Source organism: Stegostoma tigrinum, chromosome 16, assembly GCF_030684315.1.
Source record: "Stegostoma tigrinum isolate sSteTig4 chromosome 16, sSteTig4.hap1, whole genome shotgun sequence".
In the NCBI taxonomy this organism is placed as follows: Eukaryota; Metazoa; Chordata; class Chondrichthyes; order Orectolobiformes; family Stegostomatidae; genus Stegostoma; species Stegostoma tigrinum.
Window position 1 is genome coordinate 29,682,455 of NC_081369.1, and position 27,773 is coordinate 29,710,227.

Below are 27,773 nucleotides of genomic sequence, written 5' to 3' on the forward strand. Positions count from 1 at the left end.
GGTCTGCGCCCCCCCCTCCCTATTTGTTCCAGAACCCTCACCCCATACCCCTCTCTGATGAAAGGTCTAGGCCCGAAACGTCAGCTTTTGTGCTCCTGAGATGCTGCTTGGCCTGCTGTGTTCATCCAGCTTCACCACTTTATTATCTTGACTTCTTTCATCAATTTCTGTTTTCGTATCATTCGCATCATTTCAACGTGTTAAGATGATGCAGTTGCTGACTCTTTCTCCTCTCTGGGGAACCCACTACATAATTTACATCACTGAATTTCCTTATGATTTGAAAAGGTCCAGTAGTTCTTGCTTTTAATGATTCCCAGAGACAGGCAACAACACTGACACCATGTCGCCTTCAACAAAAATTCAAACTTTTGCCTTTATACCTGCTCTAGTTTTCATTGCTTATTGAACTTCAATTATTTCTTAGCCAACTCATATACGTTGGTTAGTTTCTCTTGGAAATATAGGACATTGATCGAAAACTCTGTTTCTTTGCTTTGGTTTATTAACATTAATCAATCTAAAAAGTTCTATTACTTCATGTCAATATATGTGCTTAAAAGGACTCAATCCGAAATTCTCTAGAATTTAGAAGGTTAAAACTGATCTGTTTGAGGTCTTCAAGACATTAACAGGAAAAGACAGGGTAGATAAACTATTTCTGCTGATTGAAGATTCTAGAACCATGGGGTGTAGCCTAAGAATTAGGGCCAGGCCACTCAGAAGAGATGTTAGAAAGCACTTCTGCATGCAAAGAATGTTGGAGGTTTGGATTGCTCTTTGTCAAATGGCAGCCAATGCTAATTCAACTGTTAAATTTAAATCTGAGATAGACAAATTTCTGTTGAGCAATGATATCAAGGACTATGGGCTCAAAGCAGGCATCTGGTATTAGTTCACAAATCTGCCATGATCTTACTGAATGGCAGAGTAGGCTTGTGGAGCTGAATCACCCATTCTGGTTCCTCTGTTCCTCTTGTCTTCAAACTCTGATGTCATCTTTTCAAAATGTCTTGAAGTTGTCAGAATTATATAAAAGATGTGAATTGTTTAATTCCCAAACTAGTCATCAAATGCTTAAATATCTGAGACATGAAATTTTATTTCTGATCCAAATGTATTTCTTTGGGTAATCCTGTATCTACTAAAAAAAAGTGAACTATGCTTTCCATGATCAGTTTTTCTGTAAATTTCCTTAAAGTTGATGGAAACATCCATTATCACTAAAAAAATACTGTCTTCTATTCATGATTTTAGATAGGGGTCCTCCACAATCTATTTCACAGGCTTGTTTCCTTTCTATCTAATTTCAAGGATCTGAGATCTAGTTATGACAGAATCAGGAAACAATCCAGAACATTTTTTTGTAACATTTCAATTTTTTAAAAACCTCTCCTGGTTATTCCATCATACTTGGTGAAGCCAGTATTCTCAAACCTGCCAGGCCATTTCCCAGAATAAAATAGATTTCTTTGATAGGAATTTGTTTCACTAAGCCAACCATCACTTCTCCATATACCAAGTCAATTTTTAATCCAACTCTGTATTATGAGACTAGATTTCAACCTCCATGAATGCCTCCAATTAATATTTCCTTTCTCATCAATCAATGCCTCTGGAAGACAAATAGCATCATCAACCAGGACAAGCGACTGACTTGCTCCCGTGTCATTCCAGTGACATGAAACTTTTTCTCAAAAGTCTCATATAAGTGTCACTTTGGATCTTTTCCAGTTTTTGAGTAAATAAGCACCAATTCCAATGGGCTTCCAAACATCTTAGTACCACCTTTCCCTCCTAGCTTTCTACATTCTATGCATGTTGACCAAACTTGAATTATTTTGACATGGTGGCAGTGATGTGCTCACAAGAATGCATACCCAAATCTAATCTAGCTAGCCTACCCAACTCACTCGAACGAGAAAGAATGAGTTGCAAAATAAGCGTTGACGTTTAGGCATGCTGAAGACACGTTCACAGTGCAGGTTATGAGACAGCAGCACAGCATTTAATTAAATTTTCTTGTTTGCTGGGATATGGAGGTCTTGGCATCATCACTTGAGCGGTCACTGATCTCTCCCAGGAAGGCAAGGTTTCCCTCCTCACAGGGGGTGAGTTGCCAAATATTGACTATCTCACCATTCACCATGGCTCTCTCTGACCTATTGTGGACTGTTTCTCTTATAATCAGACTAACAGAAAAATTGAGTAAGGTGAAAGTGGCGGAACAGCTGTTGGTGATGCTGCAGGTTAAAGTTCAGGGTAGGGATGGATGGGTAAAGGATAGTGACTGAGGTAAGATACTGTATGCATTTGTGAGTGGTAGACCATGAGCCTTGGTGGGTGCAATAGCAGAGTTGCAGTGAGTGTGAAGTTACTGAGAGAAGATAATGGCACTTACTCTGGCACCAGACAGAAGGTCATTAACCATTCCTTTGAACCATGGACACCAAACTGACCACGGTGGCAACTTCAGACCAGGCTACAAGATCTGGTGTAGTGGTCTCAACTCACAGTTCTGAGGGAAGAGGACAGCCCTACTCTCCATCAACCCTGTTCACAAGGACCTTTAACGTGCCTATCAGCAAGGTGATATGTGAATATCCGTTGGCCACATATCCAGGGCAATTTTTCTCACACTGCAGTTTCATATGACAGTTCGTAGCTTATAGAATTTGACCTAATGCACAATAGGAATTTAAACTTGCTGTCGGTGGCATGAATCCCAGTAAGTTTCAACAGCAGCAAGTATTCCTGCTGCTGCTGCTAAACACAAGGTATCACAGGTGGCATCATAGAGGTGTGTGCATACATACGTGGTGAACAGCAGAGAATTGTGAGAACCTGCTAGAGCTTATGGAGAGAATCCCCCAATGAAACTCCTTGAAATTGATATTTAGCTGATTTTTGGTAAAATTTAGAACAGGTTCCTAGATACCAAAGGTAACCGACAAAAACTTGATGTTTTCACAATTCACAATCATATCTAGCTCTCTTTCCTTATTCAATTCATACAATTGGGTTTTCTAGTTTTTAAATTAGTAAACAGTTAGGGTATAGGGTTTCATATTCATTGACACCACTCTAGCAAGCAGTTGAGGCCTCAGCTTAGAGGTTAATTGTAAAATTACATTTCTAATAGCACAGCACTCCTTAGATGCTACATGGGAAGGTCAGCCTAGTTTGATTCACCGTACTTGGAATTAGATGAAAGACAGTGTTATCAACTGAGCAAAACTGTCCATTGTTCCAAAAGAGTTTCAGGTGATGAAGTCTCTGTTCTATATTAATGATGTGGTGGTCAAGTGAATCCTAACAACAGAAAAAAAAAGGAGCTACATCACCTCACCTTATCCTAACTAGATAATGCATTCAAAAGGTAAGTTTCACCTAAGTTTTAGCATGACAGGATTTGCTTTAATTTTTGTCTTTGCTTCATTCCAAATCAATCCCTTCAACATTAAAATGCACAATCATGGAATATTAATAGCACAATAACTTGCATCACTCTAATAAGATTCTTCCATACTTGGGCAATTTAGCTGATTAGTTTATCATTAGACATCTTCCAGTACCATACAACACCTATGCTACATAAGCCTTATTTAATACTTCTAGTTTTAAACCAGTAATTAGGAATTAAAATTAATCTATGCAAGATCCCTTTCTTACCTAATATGTAAGGAAACCACCAAGGGAGGAAGTGCTGGTGAATCTAGTAATGGGACAGAAATCAAACAGATAAGAGAAGGATAAAAACCTGTGCTCCTGAGATGCTGCTTGGCCTGCTGTGTTCATCCAGCTTCACCATTTGTTATCTTAGATAAGAGAAGTAAGTTTAGGGAAACATTCATGCTTGGTAAGATTAAGGTGAAGTTTGAGAAGGACATAGTAAGACAAAGCTCAAAGTAGTAAATTGCAAAGGTGTGGAGGAAGCTGATTTTAAGGGTATGAAAATGAATCTACTAAAAATAAATTAGAAAAGATAACTGACCAAGGAAATAGAACAGCAATGGGAAACATTTAAAATGAAGCTCAACAGAGAAATATATTCCACTAAAAAGCATGAATAACTTGTCATTAATGGAATACCATGGATGAGTAAAGAAATCAAATACATTGAAATTAAAGGAGAAGGCATACACCAAGTACATTGGGCCCCAAGGAATGGTTGACAAGAAGGAATATGAAAAGATTTGGAAATAAGTAAATTAAACAATTAGGAAGGCAAAGAGGAACTGAAGAGGAATTAAATCAATAAATATAAAAAGAAACAGTGTCGCATTCTGCAAGCAAAAGAAATTTAGGTTAGGAATTATGCACGAAAAAGATACACATGAAAAAGTTCACAATTAATTACAGCAAAATTAAAGAAACTTTAAATCATCATGCTGTCTCAGTACCTACCAACAAAACTACAAAGAACAACAACAGCAAAAACACAAAGATCAGCCAAAGAATGGCTCAACAGGTTTGAATAACTAAATGACCTATTCTTCTTCCTTGATCCTACTTTCTAACTCCAAAGAGGTAAAAACAGATTTGTGACACAGATTCTGTGTCACAGAAAAAGTGGAATCAAAGATTAGCAGGTCAAACACTAATTAAACAATAAGCTTCTTTAGAAAAGGAGATGTTTCAGGTAACCCAAAGCCAGAGTTCACAGGATAATGAAGGAGACAATAAAACAAATCGAAAAAGGGTTATGGATGTCAGATATCAGGTTGAAAGTGCAATTTAAGGGGAGACAATAGCATAGTGGTAATGTTATTGGTCTAGGATTCCAGAGACCTAGGCTAATGCACTGGGTACACAAGTTTAAATTCCAACATGGCAAACTGGTGTTATTTAAATTCAACTAATAAATTTTGAATACAAATCTAATATCAGTTATAGTGCCACCAGCTGTCAGAAAAACCCATCTGATTCACTCATGGTCTTTCAGAAGGGAAATCTGTCATCTTCACCTAAGACCATAAGATATAGGTGCAGAATCAGGCCATTTGGCCCATCGAGTCTGTTCTGTCATTCGATCATGACTGATATGTTTCTCCTGCCTTCTCCTCATAATCCTTGTTCCCCTTAGTAATCAAGAACCTATCTATCTCTGTCTTAAAGACACTCAGTGGCATGGCCTCTACAGCCTTCTGCAGCAATGAGTTCCTTTAGATTCACTGGCCTGTGTGACTTCAGATCCACAGTGATATGGTTAACTCTTATCTGTCCTCTGAAATGGCCTAGTTAGCCACTCAGTTATAGATAGGCAACAAATGCTCACTTTGCCACAAAAGATTAAAGAAAAAAAGAGACAAGTTAACGTGGTTAGGAAACAGATTAATTCAGTATAAGGAGTTTTATTTGAAAGTCCCAGACCAAAAATGTTTGGTTAGAACCCTAAAGGGATTATTTAAAGATTAGAAAGTTGAAGTAAAAATAAATGCCCAAAGTGAAGCTTGCCTGGATCATAAACACGAGCAGGGACCGGTTGAGCATGTTGTAAAAAAGGCACTTTGAACATTTTATTTTATAAACAAGGATGAAATATATATATACAAACTCTTTAGAGAATTATTTTGGAAAATATTACAGCAAATAATACTTTGCATTCAATTTGAGACTTCTATACCAGTTACATACATTTTGTTTCTCTTACACCTTATTCTGTTCATGCTGGTCATATGTATCCTCTTTAAAAAAATCCTGGCAGCAAAGAATAAATGTTACGATTAATCTACTGTTACCATTACTAAAGAAAATTCTGGAGATCCAAAATTTAGCATTTAAATAAAAATTCTTTCTTAGCATACTATACTAGATTAATTTGCATTAAAATGGTGTACCCTTGAATTTTCTCTTTATTTCTGGCATTCTGAATTAGCAGGATACACATTTTTAAGGTCATCTTAAAGTAATCTTGGTTGGAGCCATAGGCAAAGGAAGTGGGGGCTCACACTCCGATAAGCTCACAATCTGATCGAAAGCTTGGTAACTAGTTGGGGAAGATATAGCCAAAGCATGTGGCTTCAGAGAACTGCCAGAGACCAGATACTTAAATAGCAAGAGATGACTCTGTGGTCATGACAATCAGGAACTTCATCCAAATGCACAAGGAGAAGCAGCAGAGGCATACAGACGTACAGGGCATAATGGCCCTCAATACCCAGAAGGTCCAGTGGTGCAGTGTATTGTGATCATCTGTCTGGCTCCATGGACAAATTGGTGACTGCCATGGAAAGCCACGTCCAGGACCCTCAGGAGTGCTGAAAGGGGGCTCACTTGCACTTGATCATCTCAATCATTGGCTCCCAGGACCAAAGGTATGGCAACTTGACCCCCGTGTAGGCACCCTGTCCTCACAGGAGATAGGGCAGTGCCAGAAGGCACTGAGCTGGAGATGGAACCAAACACTTAGAACGCTGAAGAGATGGCTGAGCCCTCCACCCCATTCTTCCTTCCCCCTTTCTCCCCCATTAAAATTCAACTTGCATCTGGTAAGACTATCCTCAGCATCAATAGACTCCACATCAGAGCAGATTCCCTCCACCACAGCAGCAGAACCAGGGAGTCTGTTATGAGATGGCAGTGGGAGGGAGAGAAACAAGAAAATATATTCAGGGCACTTTGGTTGCACAGGTGAAAATGGCTTGTATTAAAAACAGAACTTCATATGTGTAAGGTATTTCCACACATGAGCATTAATGAGTGGAGGTCTATATAGGCATCTGCAAGCCAGGGGAACATTACAAATGCATGGCACTGGATGTCCTGAAACCTTTCGCACTCCCCGCCTCAACATCCCTAATGCTCAGCTTCCTCTACGTGCAAAGATATAACTGTCAAAAATCTGTCCAGCAATGGCTGTAGCCAGGAAGGTGCCACGTAGACAGAGGATAATTGCTCCTAGGATGGCTAGGGTGCAGCTTCCATACCTGTAGGCTATCCCTTTCATGGCCCTGTGAGCTATGTTGGTCTCCTTTGAAAGCCCTATGAGCAGTTATTGGTACAGCACCGCGCCCCCCCCACCCCGCTCAATGTTGAGTCATTTATCCCATTCACATTGAGTGTGGTTACAGCCATTTTCTTCCATGTGCATTTTTGATTCTAGCTCAATGGGAAGAAAACCTGTGCACCCCTCTGCCAACAGCTTCAAGCCTTGTCACAAGCCAGTCAGTGAATTGCCAAGTATACACACCTCTATCCTAACAGCCCATCCTACCACTCCATGAATTCACACTTTTTAATGTCCCCACCCTGCCCATCTACATTCACCTATATCTGCCTACCATTCTCAACCAGAATCTAGAAAAAAAATCACACATCTAAAGTGGTCATTCACAGCTTCCTCCCCGCATTAGATGCAAGAATGCTTTTGGCTGTGGACAATAACCCCTCCTGCATTACATCCTTTCCAGCCTTGCCTACCTGTTTCATTCTCTTTGAAAGCCTGCTGCTTCTTCACAATTGGCTATGAAGAAAGGTTGGATGGACGGTGTTTGTTTTCACTAGAACATAGGGGGTGGAGGGGTGACCTTGTAGAAGTTTATAAGGTTGTGAATGGTACAGATTACATGGAAAGTACGCGGTTTTCCCCCAGGGTGGATGGGTCAATTACTACAGGACGTGGGTTCAATGTGCAGGGTAGGGGGCGATTTAAAAGAGATGTGCAAGACAAGCTTTTCCACACAAAGTGTGACAGGTGCCTGGAACGTGCTGCCATAGGTGGTGTTGGAAGATAGCAGCATTCAAGAAGCACCTGGTCACATACAAGAGGAGGAAGGGAATACAGGATACTGTAAGTGAAGTGAAGCCAACATTTACACAGCAATATGCCTCTTCCTCACCAACACAACATATATAATTTATGTCACATCTTTGGACCAATAAGTCACATATTCAGTTAGATGTCAGAATGTTTTATTTGCTGTTGTTACTGCCCAAGATAATGAACTTGCAATTTTATCCAACGAAATGCTCAGACCTCATTGATACTTTATCCTCTCTAGTATGCTGCTTTTTAATAAGTAATCCATAATTTGTTTCTTCTACTAAAATCAGACAGCTCCATTTGCAACAAACTGCATTTTGCCTTTCTCACCGCTTTGACTTAGCTTGTCCATATTCCTTCAGATGGTTGCATATTAATTAGCGTCAACTAGTTTGGCATCATTTGGTATCTTGCATACATTGGACAATACACTTGCTTCTAAATACATTTCAAAAAGTTGTGATTTATAGTTTATGGAGGTCCTAAAACTGGCCTCTAGTTTCCACTCTGACACTAACATGAATGTACATTTGCTCTTTGCCGTTCACCCACATCATTGTCTATTCTGTAGGCATGAACATAGTCAGTTATTCTGTTATATGGAGCAGCACCTTTTTTTTGTTCTCTTTATATCTGAAGTATCATAGAATATTTTTGTTAGGGATCCCCATGACCGAACAGCATAAAGTAGCTGACACTGTTCTTCACAAGCTTTGCAGAACATGGCCGACAGAAGTTGGAGAGTGTGGGGAAACCCTGCCTAATGTAGTCTCAGCAAGTAAAACAATAGCCAGTCTGTGTTAAATACGATACAAAGTACAGCTGCAAATGCCAACAGCAGATAAGAATATTTCACAATAATTAGTTGTTTTTTCTTGAATTATTTACAATATTTAAAGTAGGTTCCAGTTGAAGATTCTTCAGATAATCACTGAGATAGATTTCAAAGTAGTTATAGATGCACATGCATACAAAAACCACTAAAACTGTCATAGGAAAATATTCAAATAAAATTATAAGGGAAAGCCAGTCTCAGGTAGTTAAAGCAGCCCCCGTATCATTAAAGCGAGAAATGAATCATAGGTACAAAGACTAGCAGATGTTGGAATGTGGGTTGAATGGACATATTGTAAGACTTTCAAGGATAAACATACAGATGCGTAGTAAAACCAGTAAGAAATAAATTGTCCACAACTCATTAGCTAAAGAGTGCTAACAGTTCATGTACACATAAAACTTTATAATAGAATTAATTTTTGAGTCTGATAGCAGTTAGTAAGAACTAGCTTCTTTTATATCTCCTGTGATTAAGGTATTGGGAAATATAAGACGAATAACAGAATTTGAGCAGACCTTAGAGATAAGCAAGACTGGGACATGTCCGAGGCAGTATAACTGTTGACTATGCAATGTGAATTAATGGGCTGCATTGTAAGATCCCAAGGCCTGATGATTACAGTCTCTGGTAAACATTGAGAGATGATGGGGAGCCTAGGGCTGACCACAGTGGTGTCCATTATTGATTAGGTATTTCAAAAGATTGTATTATAGATGAGGGAGAAGGAACAATGACAACATTGCTTGTAATTACTGTAACATGAAACATATAAAAATACTGTATGCCACTAGGAAAATTGGAGCATCACTGACTTCTCTCCTGATCTGAGCCAAAGACTAAGGAGGTTATTGAGCCCTCACATCAAGGCCAGATTCAGGGTAGTTTCTGGCCAATCCCAGTATGTCACTGTTGAATGCTTGAATAAACTACCACGTGCCCAAACTCTGTTGTCTCCTGAAATTTATTGCCTTAGAATGATTTGTTTCTACAATTTTTATTTGCTAAAAACATTTTTTTCCAAACGTTCAATATAATTAAAGTCAGTTCACCTTCCTTCTCAGTCACATGTGTTTGGTTTGAATTTGTAACTTTAGGTTGACACTCGGCCACTTTTACAGCCACTGCACGACAAACAGCTCCGATCTTTCTCTCAAGAGAGCGAACACCTGCCTCCCTGGTATATCTGGAAAACACAAAATCTTTTAAATATATAATATTTTTGAAACAGCATACTCAAAACCATTCATTATAAATTACGAACTGAGGACAAAAGATATTATGTGGCTCATTAACATAGGTAAAACTATTCCAAATATTATACAACTGTCATTTGGTCTTTACTCCTGATCAAACTAATGCACAATTAGCTCATCTCCACCTTGCATAAGAAATTTATAAGCATGAAAGTAGTGATCAGAATGAGAAAGCCTATATTTAAATGGCCCCATTGACAACAATGTAAAATTAAGATTTGATCCTCACAAAATAAAACAAAAGAATTCTGGAGTGGCTTCAAGGACATCGGGCAGCAGAGATCTGGAAGCATCACCTTTTTTAAAAAATTCATTCACGGGATGAGGGGCTTTGCTGGCTAGGCAGAATTTATTTCCCATCCCTAATTGCCGGGAGGGCAGTTAAGAGTCAACCACATTGCTGTGGGTCTGGAGTCACATGTAGGCCAGACCAGGTAGGGACATTAGTTAACCAGAAGAGTTTTTCCAACAATCGGCAATGGATTCACAGTCATTCTTAGACGATTAATTCTAGATATTTATTGAATTCATATTCCACTATCTGCAATGGTGGGATTCAAACCCAGGTCCCCAGAACATTATCTGGGTCTCTGGATTAACAGTCCAGCAATACTACCACTAGGCCATCACATCCCATGTAAGTTATCCTCCAAGCCACACACTATTCTGACATGGAACTACATTGCCGTTCTATCAGTGCCACTGAATCCAAATAATCAATCTTCTTCTCCTAACAGTACCATTCACAACTGGATGTGAAAGATAGTTAGTTCAGATCCATAGGTTATTGGATTGCTGAGCCAACTTTTGCCTGCTGTTTAACATACAAGTAGTGCTCTGTTGTAGCTTCAGCTGACAGCTTATTTTTTAGGTACATCATGTGATGCACTTGACATGCCCTCCTGCACTTTTCATTGAACTAAGGTTGATATCTTGGCTTGACAGAATGGAGTACATGTAGAACATGAAGTTACAGTTTGTGGTCAAATACAATTCTGCTGCTGGTGGTCCATAATATCTCATGAATGCCCAGTTTTGAATTCCTGGGTCTGTTAGAAGTTGGTCCTATTCTGCTGCTGGTGCCACAAAGCTGAATGGAGGTTATCCTTAATTGGAACATGGCATAATCTCCACAACTTGGACAGTTGTATCTGTGATGGGTAGAATGGCGAGTGCAAGGTCAAGTAGGTTTACCCTCAGTGACTACCTCTTCACCTGCTGCAGGTGCAGTCTAGCCGCCATGTTCTTTAGGAGTCAGCCAACTCGGTCAGTTGTGATGCTTCAGTGCCATTTTTGATGAACATTCAAGTCCCCCACCCAGAGTACATTCTGCGCCATTGCCATCCTCAGGTCTTCAACATGAAGGAGTACTGATAATCAGATTTTCTGGAGGCACGGGTGGGTGGGAGAGCATGAAGAATCACTTGTTGATGAATCCAAAGGGCACTCCCTCCGCACATTATACCACTATTCCATCACCTCTGATGGGTTTGTCTTGCCGATGGGACAATACAGCCCTTTGGTTGGTGAGAGGTGTCTCAGGTATTGTCTGTAAGTCCAAGAATATGACTGTCAGGATGTGACTGAACCCATCTCTGGAAACGTTCTCCCACAAACTTCCAGATGTTAGTCAGGAGAATATTGCAGGGGCAACAGCGGGGTGTTTGATGTTTTTGATTCAGGTTGTCTGAGTTGATGCTGGGGAATCCAGCACTTTCATTCCACTTTCATTCTTCTTTTTTGATATATTTAAATAATTCAGATATTAGGATACAGTGTAAAATTTCAAAATTTGCCAGTAATACTAATTTGAAGGTGTGGCCAAAAGTAAAGTGATGCCAACTGACTACAACAGGACATATATACAAAATAGGCAAACTAGTAACATAGAATTTAATGCAGAGAAGCGAGAGTGTGATGCATTTTGGAAGGAGGAATAGTGATTGGCAATATATACATGCAATGATACAGTTACAAAAGTCAGCAGAAACAGATGGATCTGGGGGTTTCATATGCATAGAACTTTTGAAGGTGGCAAGGCATATTGACAGAGCAGCTGGAAAAGCAGATGGGATTTTGAGCTGTGTAATAGAGACATTGAGAACAAAAGCAGGGAAGTTATATAGAATTTTCATAAAACTCTGGGTAGGCAACAACTAGAGTATAAAGTCTAAGTCCAATTCTGGTGACCATTACTTAGGACTGTTGTGGACATATTTGTGGCGGGGGTCGGTGGGACAGAGGAAAGTTATCAGGACGGTCTCGCAGCTGAAGAAACTTAGGTACAAGGAGAAGCTAGGGTTGTTTTCACCTGAGACTAGATGATTTGATAGAGGTGGATAGGACGATGGCAGGTTTGGGTAAAGTAGACAAAGAAAAGCTGTTTTCATTTGCCAGTTATACAAGGCAAAAGACACAGTGGGGTTAATGTAAAAGACCATTTCTGTTCACACAGCAAGTGTGAACAATCCAAAAATGACCGACTATAAGGGTGGCCAAAGAGGAAATGGATCAACTATTTTGAAGCGTAATTGGGTGGACACATGAGCAAAATAAATTTGCAAGGCCATAGGATAGAGCACAGCAATGCAATGGACTAGACTGCTCTACCAAGAATCAGAATGGTCTCACTGAGCCATATGGCATCTTTCTGTGCTATATTGACTGCCCTGGGCAGAATTTTATCACTCCCAGCTTGGCATTAATTGAGTGTGGAAAGTCAGGAAAACAGTACAGAACTGGATTAAAATGGTTCTCTGACATGTGCCAGGGAAGTCTTCAGGGTGCAGGCAGGATTGCATATCAATTGTCCACAGCAAGAAACATCCTCAGTGTGGGAATGAATCAGGAAAATTGTCTTGGTCTGGATTCAAGATGTTTTTCAAGAAATTTACAGCCCCAGTTGGAAGTTACGTACAGGGTTAGTTACATTTTGCCAGCTGCTAAAGACTACTGCCGGCACTCAAAAAAAACACCACCTGAGTGGAGCAGCCAAAATGCTGTAGGCTGTAGAAACCTCAGAACTGGAGTGCATGACTGCATGGCCCTCTTCAAACTTTTTTTCCCCAAGCACTCCATGGGTACCTCCATTTAGAAATGGGCAATATGTTCTAGCTAATCAGTGAACCTACATTCCATGAACAAACAGGAATTTTAAAAAATCCTTTCCTTCTTGCCTGGTGACAGCTTTTAAGATCCTGCCATTTGCTTGTATTTTATCTAGAAATGCTTTTTCCGTTTCCATGGCTATCTACTTTACTCCTTTTGACACATACCATAAAACTTTTGTCATTTAATCCTTCCTGCCTTCCCACCTCTTCACAGATCTTTCCTTTTGTTCTTCCTCTGAACCACTCTTCTTTCAATTGCTCATATTGCATTTCTAACATCTCCCAATTCTGACAAAATGAATAAGACCTGAAATGTTAGTTCTGTTTCTGTTTCTAGAGATGCTAGCTGACCTGCTTAGTGTCTCCAGAGTTTTGTTTTTATCTCAGTATCTTGCATGTAGGTCATACTTTTATACATAGGTAATATGCCCATGTTGAAGCAAGATCATGCCAAATGTGGTTTGACTACTGCCTTATCATGGGTTTTGTGGAATTGTCATTCACAATTATGGTTATGTATTCCAATATTTTATCCACTTTTTCACTCTTTTCCTTCATGACTGTCAGAACAATGAAAATCATGAGTACAGGAGCATAGGATTTTGATATACTGATAGTCAGGTTACTAAAAGGTAGAAGTTTATACAGGCTGTACAGAAAGAAAACAAATTTGGTTTTATATTCAAAAGGAATAACAGATTCTGTTGAATTAGTACTATTTGTCAAGTCAGTTTTTGGGAACTTCTTCACATGAAGGATATGAAAACAACAGAAAAGTTGCAATATTGATCGACCAGGATGTTAACGGGCATTAGGAAATTCAAATATGAAGTGAGGCTTGAACAACAGTGAAATGATCACAAAAGACAAATTTGAGATAATCAAAATAGTTGGAAGTGAAGATTAGAAGAAATGTCTTTACAGTGCACGTGTTTGCAATATACTTTTTCTTTGTGAATCAGCACAGATTTTATGAGCTAAATAGCCTATTTCTATTCTGTGGCATTCCATGATCCAACAAATCCAAAATGTTAAGCCTCCTTACACTAATTATATTACAGCAAATGTTTTATTAATTGGAACCTATGGGACCAGGAGTGTTCCGGTTGATCTAATACTCTGGATAATCAAGAGGTATGTATAACTGCAATAAACAATGACCAATTGAAGTTTCAAGACATCAACATGCCTCAAAAATTCCACGCAAATCATTAACACCTTCTAAAATCAATGTAAAAACACATATTAAGCAACAAGAACACAATGCATGGGTATATACATCACTGTTACAATGTGTTTACAACATAAATATTCAGACATCATGCTAGATCATGGAATTTGAGGTATAAGATTTTGCCGGTTTATCTGGAGGACTGGCTAAAGCAAAGTTTGTTATATTGTAGGACAATAAAGTCCGGAGCTGGATGAACACAGCAGGCCAAGCAGCAGCAGCAGAGGAGCAGGAAGGCTGACGTTTCGGGTCTAGACCCTTCCTGACCTGCTCCTTCTTGAAGGGTCCAGGCCCGAAACGTCAGCCTTCCTGCTCCTCTGATGCTGCTTGGGCTGCTGTGTTCATCCAGCTCTGCACATTGTTGTCTCAGATTCTCCAGGATCTGCAGTTCCTTCTATCTTTGCTATATTGCATTACTTTTAATCTCATTTTACCAATATTTGAAGTATTTAATATGTTTCAATTAATTCTCTTTATCACTTCCTGGTATAATTGCAAGTAAAATAAATTCTGCAAACTGAGATACCTGACTACTAACATCACAGTCTATTTCTATACAATATCTCAAATATTTTCCATATGCTTTTCACAATTCCATTCCTATTGTTTACTTTTTGACACCATAACTTGCTTCAATACACATTCATCAATTACACAAAACAAAAATTGATTTTGCTCTTACACTTATCAATCACAACGATGTCTAGTTAAGCAACATCTCTAACTACTTTCTCAGCTTCTTTAAGAATCGCTCAAGAAATAAATTTAATGTCAAGAAGTAATATGCAGCTCCCTCCCTTGCTCTAGTCTTAGGTGGCTATTAAGAAATCCAGTCCTGAAACTGAATAAGTTAAATCATACCATAAACAACAAAATGCGTCGGAAAGACTACTTCTGCAATAAAACACACTGACCTGCTGATGATATCTTCGGTTGCCTCTTTTGGAATTTGGATCTGTTGGGGCGTTAGCCCGTGCAGTTCTAACTGTTTAGGGATCAAGTGTCTGTGAGCAATTTCAATCTTCTCCTCCTGAATATAACCTAATATTTGAAGAATCCACCAATTAAAATAATACAACAGATGCCTGTGATAGCAATTTATAACATGTATCCGCATATAAAACAATGATGCTTGTCCAGTTTACCTCAAAATTCCCATTGCTCTTACATGTAATGCAAACTCTCGATTCCACATTAATTTGTAACGTATCATTGTAGTGAAAGTACTTAAGCAGCACTTAAACTGTTAGTAGAACACACTCCTAAAAGATGCATGAGAATTAACACCCATTATATCAAGCAGTTGCATTCAAAAACAACCACAAAAAGCTCATATAATGCACTCTGAGGGGCGGTTCTTTCCTTAACACACTTTCCATTCCCATGTCATCTACCATTCCTTGAAGATGGAAATGCAACGCCTGGGCCCAGATTTTCAATGGAGACCCTCTCTGAAATGGCAGAAATAACTGAAGACTCCAAAATCCTAAATCCTGCCTTTGGGTCATACCTAATTTTCCCAGGGGCAGGCCATGGTTCACATGTGGCTGTGGATCATGGTGATAAATTAAATGATCAGAGGTGGGCATTAGAAATTATTTTGGTGGTTGGTAACAGTGATCGGGTATCTTTTGATCAACTATATTTGGTTCACACTTTTTACAAAGCGAATAATTGGATACATGAATTTTAAAATTGTTCAACAGTGCATCTCTACAGTCCGTTCTCCCAGTTTAACATCCATGAGTATGGAACTGATACACTCAAATTACAACAAATTCTCAATCTTACACATCATTAAATGGCACAACAGCATTACTTCCTAATTATGAATTGAAACAGAAAAATTAGTCATTGTGGCCCACAAAAGGTCAGAATAACGTATCAAACATTGATCTATAGTTCACAAATTTTATGAATGACTGATAATTTTTAGTATGGGATAAAGTTTTTACACAACGAATCACACCTGTCTGCTTATTAGTCAAAAAGCATAAAAGCACTGGCAAATAAAAAAATCAAGGTTTTAGTATCACAATAAATAAAGTACGGAAATCATATCTTTTCATCATGAATTGAAATTTTTTTTAAAGAATATCATTCTTTCCTAGCCATTCACCAAAACTCATCTTATGGGGCATGATTAATTGCTTCCGTCTGCAATTTAACAATTCTGGGCACCTTTCTAACAATTTACAACACAAAATGTGGGCTTTGAAGATATGTGTAAGCAATATGGTCTTCAACAGCTTTCAACAGTCACAAACATTGCTCAAAAGGATGTTGTTCAGCACAAATGTTCTCCAGGCCATCCACATATTCTCTACTCCAAATTTCAGCGCATTGAAAAATCCGCAATGTCCCATCACATGCAAAGTCATGCCCAGACATCACCCTTGCCCTCACTAATCTATGATGGCACACATAAAGCCTCAATTTTAAAATTCTCAAACTTGCAGTGAAATCACTCCAAAGGTACTTCTTCCCTTCGCTCTCTCTCACCACTCCCCAACCTGTACCAACTATTCATTTCACTGATCTGAACTTCTAAAATCATAGAACAGCACAACACAAGAGGACACTCCCCTGTGCACAACAGCAATCTAGTTATGCACACTCCCTTCTCTTTCTTCAATTCCTTCTTTCCTTACTCAATAACTTATTAAATTCTAATGAAGGGTGCTACTGAATTGGTACCCCACAGCATATTACACAGTGCTTTCCAATCCCTAAATGCTCATTGAATAAAATTGCTATTCTATGTTCAGCCTATCTTTTGTCTATCACCTTAAATTTTCATTTTGACAGCCCTTGTAGTGCAGTATCCATGCCACTGAGTCAGAAGGCCCAGGTTCAAATCCCACCTCCTGCAGAGATATGCCACAACATGCCTGAATAGATAGATTAAAAATATATTCATCTCCATTTTCTAGATATCAATTCTTCAGCAACTGGAAACAGCCTCTTTCTTTAATTAAACAAAGAAATGCCGATGCTGAAGATCTGAAACATGAACAGAAATCTGAAATAGGGTCACTGGAAATGTTTGGTTTATCTCCACAGATGCTGCCAGACCTGCTGAGTTTTTCCAGCTTGTTCCTTTACAGTTTCTAAACCTTATTTTAAATAATTGTCAAATCTCCTCTTAAACTTCTCTGCACTGTGAAAAACAGCTCCAACTTTTCCAGTCTATTCACCACACTGTAATCCCTTTTCATTGGAACAATTCAAGTAAATTTTTCGGTGCCCATTTCAAAGACTTCACATCCTTCCTAACATGCAAAGCCCAGATTTGAACACAATACATTACGTGGGACCGAACTAGTGGATTTCACATAGTTTTGCACAATTTCCTGTCTTTCATTCTCTATGTCGCTTTGAACAAAGCCCAGGGTCACATTTGCTTTATTAACAGTTTTGTTCGATTGTCTTGTCATATACTAAAAAAAGCCGATGCAGAACCAAACCCAGATCTCTCTTGTATTACATTAAAAATTGTACTCTCTCTCCTTTTTCCTCCTATTACAATAGACCACCTCAAACTTTTCTGCAATCTGTGGTCTGCATGCTCATTCCGTTAAAAAATCTATACAGACGTCATTACTGCATTCCAAAGTTTTGGATCAAATGCAAATTTTGAACATGTGCCCAGGAAATTCAAGTCATTAATATACAAATCAGAAGTAGGGGTGGTCCCAAAACTGAACAATGAGAAAGTTCACTATGTCCCAGTCTAGTCTGGGATGCAACCATTTAACAGAACCAACCTTTCTATGCAATTGCCCATTTTGTACATGTTCAGATTACCCCTTGCATCCTCGGAATTCAAATTTGTTAGGCCTCATTTGCAGTAATTCATCAGACATTTTTAGAAAATCCATAAACAGTAACGTCCCTAACCCTTTCACAATAAGTCAAGTTAGTCAAACATGTCTTGCCCTTAACAGGTCCACACAGATTCCCCTTAATTACCACATATTTGTCCACATGGCTATTAAGTTTCTCTGGAATTATTCTTTTAAAAGTCTGGCCACCAATGACGCTCAATGAACTGGCTTATAATTTCTTTTTGCTCAACTTATTTTAAATAAGGATGTAACATTGGTAATTCTCCAATCCTCTAGTCTAGTACCTCCCAAATATCCAAGGAGAACGGATGGTCAAAGCCTTCACAATTTCTACCCTTGCACCACTCAGCAATTTAGAATGCATTTAATGTGAATAGGATGACTTGTCAACTATAAGTACTGCCAGCAATTTTAGTTCCCTCCTGTATATGTACTTTTATCTTGTCCAGTATCCCAGCAACCTCTCCATTTACCAAAGCTTCGGTAATGTCCTCTTCTTTGGTAGACACCGGTGCATGTACTTATTTAGAGCTTCAGTTATGCCTTCTATCCCCACAACAGATCTCTATTTTGGTCCCTAAAATTTTGTGCATTATGCCAGAACTGAAGGCCAGGTACCCTGGTCTCTCGCCTCTCCTATTTAATATCTCTCATTCAAGGTCATCTCTTAAATCAACCTTTTGATCACACTATTGATACCTGCTTCTACATAAAGAATATATGAAAGGGGTGCAGCAGTAAGCCATTTGACACCTCAAGCCTGTTCAATCATTCAATAAATAATTTCCGATCTGCTTCAGACCTCAATTCACTTTCGTCCCTGCTCCTCATAGCACTCAACTCCTTGATGTTTCAAAAATCTACCAGTGATCTAGGCTATACAACTCTCTGGGTTGGAGAATTCCAGATACTTACTACTCTGGGAGAAGAAACTTCTTCACACCACAACTTTTAAATGAATTTCATTTTATTCTGTAACTATGTCCCATAGTTTGAATGACACCCCCTAGTGGAAATATCTTCTCAACATCCAACTTGTCAAGCCCCAGAATCTAATATGTTTCAATCAGATCACACTCTCATTCTTCAGCACTCTAACAAAGGTGCAATCTGTTTAGATGTTCTTTATAAATTATTCCCTACAGACTGGAAACCATCCTAGTCAATATCTTTGGAACTGCCTCCTTTTTTATATACAGAGCCCAAAACTTTACACAGTGCCACAGGTAGAGTCTCACCAACATCTAGCAATAAAGGCCAAAATTCAACTTGCTTCCTAATTACACACTGCACCAGCATGACAACCTTATTTGTTTTAAGTACAAGAACACCAACAGCCTTCCGAGTTGCACATTTTTGTTTAAGAATCTCTCTCCATTTCTCCTACTAAACTGCATGATCTCATTTACCCACATTATATTCCAACAGCTAAGTTTTTGCCCACTTTCTTAACTTATCTGTAATCTGTTGCAGATGCCTTACGTCCTCACAACAATGTGCCCTCTCACTTAAGTAGATAGTAAATAATTGGGGCCCAGGTCTGAACCTCGTGGCACTCCATATGTTGCATCTTTCCAACCTGAAAAAAGACTCATTAATCTTGACTCTCTATTGCCTGTGTGTTAACCAATCCTCAATTCATACTAATACATTACCTCAATACCGTAAGCTTCTATCTTGTGCACGTTTAATATGGCCCAGTAACTTTTTTAAGGCACTGTTCATTTTTATCTTCTTTGAAGTACTTTAAGGTCTTTATTGGCATTAAAGGTGCTATTTTAGGAAAGTTTCTGCTGCGCTGTTAATGTTTTTTAAGCTCAGTAGTGGTTTTTTTCTGTTGATCCTTTGCCTACAGCAGGAATACAAGTGATTGTGAAAGATTTGGATGAGGAAATAACAACATTGAAAAACAATCCCCAGGGTAAAAGGACGTCCTAGGTGTATACTAATGCTGTAATAATTTGATGTTATTAACTAACAGATATTAAAATTTAGATAGGTAATGTCATAGACCAAAATTTAGTTCAATTTAATAAACAATCACAATCACATCAGCACAAACATCAAATTTGACAAAACACTGACAGCTCTTATAACCCATTTATTATATCAAGTCACATTTCAAAAATGTATTTAAGGTAGCAACTTCCTACAGCTAATATACAAATCAATACTGGAATTTGACTTGGAATCAATTCTGAGAAGCAGGACAACAATCACTTAGCCAGGCAGAAACTGATTTGAATAGTCAACTTAGATATGTTAAGAGATGATTTGATCTGAAATAACTTGAGGGAAAAATGGGCAAAATGGTGGACCAGAAAAGATCCTGGCTGTAAGTGCTGCTCCTTTGTTTTTAAGGTTTTTCAGTGCTGAAACTGATTTCCTCACTTTCCTGCAGCAATTAATTACTATTTTCATAAGTTTTGCATTATTTTTGGCACTTTAAAAAATCAAAAACAATGGTACTTTAAGCAGAAGGAAACAGCGACAGAGCAGGAAATTAAGTTTCAAGAGTGACCATGTGGTGAGATTGGAGAACGGTATTAGAGAGCAACAAAAATACATTAAAAAATCAAGCAGTGAATGTTCACAGCTGACTGACTGTGAAATTACAACATCTCTGCAGATAGGTCAAAGAAAAACCAAATAGTGCCATGCAGTTTCACAGTTAACCTTGGGAGGCCTCATTATCGGAAATACACACAGCAGCCAGGAGTGATTAGTGATTTCAGAGCCTGATCGGCTAAGTGTTTAAGACTTATAAAACATAAATCTTAATTTTTTTAAAAAAACTGTAACAGTGAGTAGGGTGAAGTTTTTTTTATGTTTTACAGCAATCTGTTTCTTGATCGACATTTTTAATATAAAAGATAGATATTAAGTTATTCTAGAGCATTGTTTTAAACCAGTAAGACTGTGCTCATTCTGCGTTTTTGAGAAAGTGTTGTGGATTTTCTTTTGGGTATATTTTGGGCCTGTGGATTGTTTAAGGTGCAGAGATGTCTTTGAATAGAGTGATGCGCTCTTCCTGTCGGATGAGGGAGATTAGGGAGAATTTCAATGTTTCTGGAGATTTTGTCTGCAGGAATGGGTGTTTGGATGCAAATCATATCAGATCTCATCGATTGTTTGGAGTGGCAGTTACAGACAATGAGGAATGAGCCAAAGGTGTGATAGATGGCAGCTTCAGGAAGATAGAAAGATCGCAGATACAGTCAGGGAGGCGGGTGACTGGTAGGAAAGGTAGGAGGTGTAGGCAGGTAGTGCAAGAGTCTCCTGTGGGTATCCCCATCTCAAACATGTATGCTGTTTTGGATAATGTTGGGGGTGATGGCCCCTCAGGAGAATATAGCATTGCAAGTTGCTGGTACTGAGACTGGCTCTACTGTAATGAGGAATATGTTGGGCTCCAAACAATCAATTGTGATAGGGGACTCTCTAGTCAGAGACACAGATAGACATTTCTGCGGCCTACAGCAAGGCATCAGAATGCTGTGTTGCCTTCCTGGTGCCAGGATCAAGGACGTCATGGAGAGGATGCAGAATATTCTGAAAAGGGACAGTGACCAGTAGAAGGTCGTTGTACACATTGGTACCAATGACATACGAAGAGAAAGGGATGAGGTTCGGCAGAGAGAACATAGCAAATTAGGCAGGATGTTAAAAAGTAGATTCTTGAGGGTAGTAATACCTGGATTACTCCCAGAGCGATGTGCTAGTGAGAGTAGAAATAGGAGAATACGGCAGCCAAATATATGGGTCAGGAGATGGTACAGGGTGCAGGGGTTTACATTTCTGAATCACTGTGATCTTTTCTGGGGCAGCGGTGACCTGTATAAGGAGGATGGGTTGCACCTGTGTAGTGATTGGAACAGGTGGACCTTGTTGACTAAGAGTTCCTTCACTGGGGCTGTTAACCTGGGTCCAAATCAGGAATGCCCTGGCTGACCAATATTAACAGGAAATTTCGCATCTTCTCAATTCAGACTCTGACCTGGCTGGCTATAGCCAGTGGACTTGCACAAGTAAATAAAGGGTACTTGGTGATGGGACACCAAAATTTGTGCAGTGATTTTAGTGGTTGGAGAAAACAGAATATTTACTTGTAACAGTCACCTTGGAATTTGGGTAAGCATTTCTGGCATCATGCTATTTTTGGGGATGGCTTGACTTGTTTCATTCTCCTATCAAAGACTGGGCCCAGTATGTAGAAAGAATGTTTTTTTTTTCTGGACCAACGACATTGGAGCAGATGAAAAGCAGCAAGTAATCCTTCTGACTGCTTTTGGACCTGCAGCATTTTTGGTTATAAGGAGCGTAACTTTCCCGGACGCACTAGACACTACTCCTTCCAAGAGTTAATGGATTTGGCTAAGGAATGTTATGACCCCAAACCACCTCATATTCTAAGATGCCATTGGTTTTATTCGGCAGTTAAAGAACGGAGGGGGGAATCTCTATCAGGATTTTTGAGGTTGAGCTGACTGGCAGAGGCATGTGATTCAGGGTTAACCCTGAATGAAATGGTGAGACACTGTTTGGTATGTGGGATTAATTACGTAACCATGCTGTAGCACCTACGAGTTGAAGCACAACTGGACTTCAAACAGGCTCTACAACCAGCTCTGTCATGAGAAAATACACCAAAGTGGAAGATGAGAGCTACAGGTCCTCCCAATGGAAGAGGCCTCCCTCTCCTGTCCGACCAAGCTTGGGAAACACCATTTGAATGTAGGGCACACCATGAGCAGAGGGAACCTAGGCCAGTCCACAGCAGAACCCCACCATAAAGCCAAGCCTCAGCCAAGTGGCTAAATTCTTTAGGATCTGAGCCGACAAGCCACTGTTGTTACCACTGGTGAGCGGGCTCCAGACAGCAAAGAAGTCCTATCAGGCCTGACATGAGTAAGAAAACTTGTAGGCTAGTACCCAGGAGAGTGCACACCCTGGAAATTCCCTTTATGCGTGGGTTGGAAAAATGAAATTACTTTGTGACATCAAAATCAGAACAGATTTTAAAATTAATGCTTGCATAAATGGTCACCCAGTTTCCATGGAGGCTAATGCTGGAGCAGCTGTCTCTGTGTTTGCAGAATCTGTCTTTAACAAGATTCACTTGGGACTCCAACCCTTAAGTTTGCACAAGGCCTCCAACCAGACAGAGAGCTTGCAGTGGGGAACCTTTGCAGAATAAGGGTATGACACTGGTTTTGGTCTTCAATGAGATGCAGTTGCTGCAATTACCACCGATGGTAGCAAAATGCTCAGACCCAAGCCTATTGGGGTGGAATTGGTTGAGGATGATTCACCTAGATTGGCTCAACATTTTTTTTTGGTTAGAAAATGGCTGCTTCAGTGAAGGCCTAGTGAAATAGCCAGAACTTTTTCAGGAAGAGCTTGGGAATATCAAAGGGGCCAAAGCTACGTTGCATGTTGACAAGGAAGCAATTCTGAGAGCTTGCAACGCCTGCCCAGTGCCATTTGCCTTGCAGGCAAAAGTACAGTTGGGAATCAGGAGGCTGGAGATCAAAGGAATCACCACAGAAGTGCAGTTTGCAGAATCAGCAGCACTGATCGTAGAGATAATGAAGCCTGACAGCTCAGTGTCCCTTTGTGGAGATTTTAAGCAAGCAGTAAAACACTTCTCACACACTTCGATAAAGTACCGATTCCCTTGCAGAGAGGACTTATACACAAAGGTGGGGGTGGGGGTGGGGGCTGTCCTTTACCGAACTGGACATGAGCCACACCTACCTGCAACTTGACTGGATGGAGAGTCCCAGAAGTACACTGCAATTAATACCCATTAGGGTATTAATATACACGACTGCCATTTGAGGTACCAGCAGGCTGTGGAGAACATTTTAAAAGTCTACCCCAGGTTGCTAGTTATATATAGCAGGGAAGACAAATAAACAGCACTCTGAGAATTTGGATGTAGAGTTCAAATGTCTCTTCTAGGCAGGCATACACCTAAGAAGGGGGGCGGGGGGGGGCGGGGGGAAGGTGTGTTCCAGGCACCCAAGTGACCTACTTGGATTATGGAATCAACAAAAATGGGTTACACATGTTGGAAGATGAAGTAAAACAGCCCTGGTTCCCACAGCTGTATGGAGTTTAGGTCTTTCCTTGGGTTAGCGAATTATTCACTATAGAAAATTCATTCATAATCTGGCCTCCACCTTGGCACCCTGCTACTGAAAAAGGGTCAGACTAGGAATGGTCACGTAGCCTTCAGGGAAGTGAAAAAGCAGTTACTGTTATCTTAGATGATATCCAAAGCAAGAGTTACTGCTGACATGCAATGCCTCCCCATATGGTATCAGGGCAGCACTGGCTCACCATTGGCCCAATGGAGAAGAATGCCCAATAGCACGTGCTTTCCACATTTTGGGTGATGTCGAGCCCACATATACTCAGAAGGAAGGTTTGGCAGTCATCTTTGGTGCAAGGGGCCACCTCCCACTTGTACGTACTCCACTGGTGATGCCCCCATGCACCCCACCCGCACCCCACCCACATCCCCCCCGCCCCGCCCCGCCACCAGAAGAATCAGTTTTGGTTTTAAACATCTTGGACACACTTCCAGTCACCGCTAACAATATCCACAAAGATCCTGTCTCAGTGAGACTGAAACAGCTGGTGCTAATGGGGGGGGAGCAGAAGGGCCATCGCAACCAGGACTGAATCCTTCCTGGGCCCAGTGAGACCAGATCACCATAGAGGATAGCATATTACTGTAGGAACAAGGGTGACTGTCCCGAGTAACTGTCATCGTCAGATACCAGCTGAACTCCACCAGGTTCATCCAAGGGTTTCCAAGGTGAAGATGCTAGCAAGAAGCTTTGTCTAGTGGCCATGGTTGGATGCCGACATAGCTGCATTGGTGGAGTAGTGCCCAGACTGCCAACAAGGACAAAAAGTTACACCGGTGGTGCCAACACATTTGTAGCAATGGCCGGATAAACCCTGGACTCCTGTTGATTATGGTGGTCCTGTCATGGGCTCAATATTCCTGGTCAATATGGACATCCATTCAAAGTGGTTGGACATGCACAGAATTCACTTGGCAAACTCCGAGATGAAAACTGAGAAGCTGCGACCATTGTTTGCGATACATGGAATCATGAAAGTACTGGCCATGGATAACGGGATATTATTTAACAGCAGGGAATTCAAATATTTCCTAAAGTCAAATAGCATTTAGCACATAAGAACAGCTCCAAAGCATCTATCATCCAATGGCCTAGCTGAAAGAGCCGTCCAAACATTGAAAGCAGACTTGAAGAAGCAGCCTACAGCGTTGCTTGATGCCAAATAGTCCCAGTTCCTGTTCGATTATAAGACCACCCAGCAGGCAACAACAGGGATAGCTCCAGCAGAGTTGTCGATGGGGAAAAGACCGCACACCAGGTTAAAGATGATATTTCCAAAGGGGACGGGGCAGGGGTGGGTGTGAAACAGCAATAGGAACGTCAATATAGGCCATATCTCTCCTCTAAGCCAGAGAGACAATTTAATTCAGGATGTAGTTTGATGCCAGAGCCATGGGAATGACCCTGTATGAGGTTGATGAGAGGTCAGGTCTCCTGACTTAAAAGTCTGAGTAGAGGAGGTAGTCCTGAACAAACTTGTATCACCTTTTTAAAGCTGTTGCTTCACAAATGGGGCAGGAACAAAACATACCTTGCCCCTCCATAACAGCCAGAAGGTCTGTCAGAAACTGTAGGTTTGCAGGCCCACCCCTCATCTAGTTTCAGGGAACCTTTGGAGTCTGTGATGATTATTTTTTCATAGAATCCCTACAGTGTGGAAGCAGATCATTCAGCCCATGAAGTCCACACAGACCCTCTGAAGAGCATTCCACCCAGACCCAATCCCCAAACCTCCCACCACCCTATCCCTGTATTGCCCATAGCTAATCCACCTAGCTTGCACATCCCTGGACAGTATGGACAATTTTAGCGTGGCCAATCCACCTAACCTGCACATCCTTGGACAGTGGGAGGAAACCCACTCAGACATGGGGAGAATGTGCAAACTCCATACTGTTGCCAGAGGGTGGAATCAAACCCAGGTCCCTGGCCCTGTGAGCCACCACGCCATCCCATGGATGGGTGCAGTCTATATACCGTTACCACCAGGAGAAGAGGTGGAAGCTCTCCCAAAATTCTTTGGACACCAAAGATGAACTACAGTCCAGTACACACCGCCACTGTCAGAGTCTGAGCGAGAGGAGCCAAATCTGGGGTGAAAACACTGCAGGGAAACTACAAGAGAAATGCCAAACCTCCCCATAGGAGGGGAGTGATGTAGTGATCAGAGCCAGATGAATCTTGTTGACTATGAGATCCCTGATTGGCCTAGGATAACAACCCAAATCAGGAAAGCCCCATCTGACCAATTTTAACAGGAGATTTTTAATCTCCTGAGTTCAGGGAATGGACTCTGGCTGTAGCCAGCCAGGTCTATGTACTGTGCAGTTATTTCAACCTGAACTGGAAGGTGACGAATATCCTGGCAGGGAGATTTGCTTGTGCTACTTCAGGAGGTTTTAAACTACTAAAGGTGGTGGCCGCAGGTGGGGACCCAAGGAGAAATCTGAGGCTGGTACAGTAGAGAAGAGGAGCAAGTTTAAAAAGTCAAGGCAGTAAGGTGAATAAACTACAATTATTTCCATGCAAGAGGCCTGATAGGTAAGGCAGATGAACTCTAATCACATTTAGGAATATGGGACAATGATATGATAGCCAAGACTGAAATGACTCAGGGTGGGGCAGGATTGACAGCTTTAATGTTCTAGGGCATAGATGCTATAGGAAAGATGGGAAGAGGTGTTTTTGGTTTAGGATAATATTACAGCTTTATTTTAGGAATATACTCCTGGGCAAACATCTATTGACGTTATATGGGTGGGACTGACCACTGGGAAAGGAACAATTACCTACGGGGATTGTACTGTGGAGTAGAATATGGAAGCTAGAGAACTTGGGGAAATAGACAGTGATATTTTGAAGCATCCATATTACAGCATTAGTATTAGAATCAGCTTTATTATCATGTACTCATTTGAGTACAATGAAAAGTAGGCAAGTTGCCACTTACGGTGCCATTTTAGGTACAAAGTTTCCTTGGTACAGCATTTTCAATCCCTGGGACCTGATCAGGTTTTTCCACAAACTTTGTGGGCAGCTAGGGAAGAGATTGCTGGATTCCGTAGGGAGATATTTGTATCATTAATTGCCACAGGTAAGATGTTGGAAGACTGGAGGTTTACTACAGCGGTGCCATCATTTTAGAAAGGTGTTAAGGAAAAGCCATGGAATAATAGACCGGTGAACCTGTCTGGTGGTATGTTATTGGAGGGGATTTGGAAAGGCAAGGGAAATTGATTTAGGGAGAGTCAACATGGCTTTATGCATGGGAAACTGTCTCACTAACTTGAGTTATTTCAACAAGTGACAACGATGAAGGCAGAGCAGTAGATGCTGTCTACATGGACTTCAGCAAGGTGTTCAAGGTTCTGCAGACTGGTTAGCAAGATTTAGATCACATGGAATCTGAGGGAGGTAGACCGTTGCATACAAAATTGGCTTGGAGATAGGAGGCGGAGTAGTGTTGGAGGGTTATTTTTCAGACTGGAGGCCTGTGACTAGTGGTGTGTCACAAGGATTGGTGCTGGTTCCACTGCTTTTAACATTTCTATAAATGATCTAGGTGTGAAT

At 40.4% G+C, this 27,773-nt stretch overlaps 1 protein-coding gene across 1 annotated transcript in view; it reads right to left on the reverse strand.

The window, feature by feature from the left end:
- The window catches only part of lonp2 (lon peptidase 2, peroxisomal), an 81,701-nt gene that overhangs the window by 19,822 nt on the left and 34,106 nt on the right, over window positions 1–27,773 (reverse strand). The window contains exons 10-11 of the mRNA XM_048546281.2: window positions 15,112–15,238; window positions 9,653–9,786 (exon numbers count right to left, since the gene is read on the reverse strand). Coding sequence (XP_048402238.2) covers window positions 9,653–9,786; window positions 15,112–15,238 — 261 coding nt within the window. The remainder of the gene's footprint in view (window positions 1–9,652; window positions 9,787–15,111; window positions 15,239–27,773) is intronic.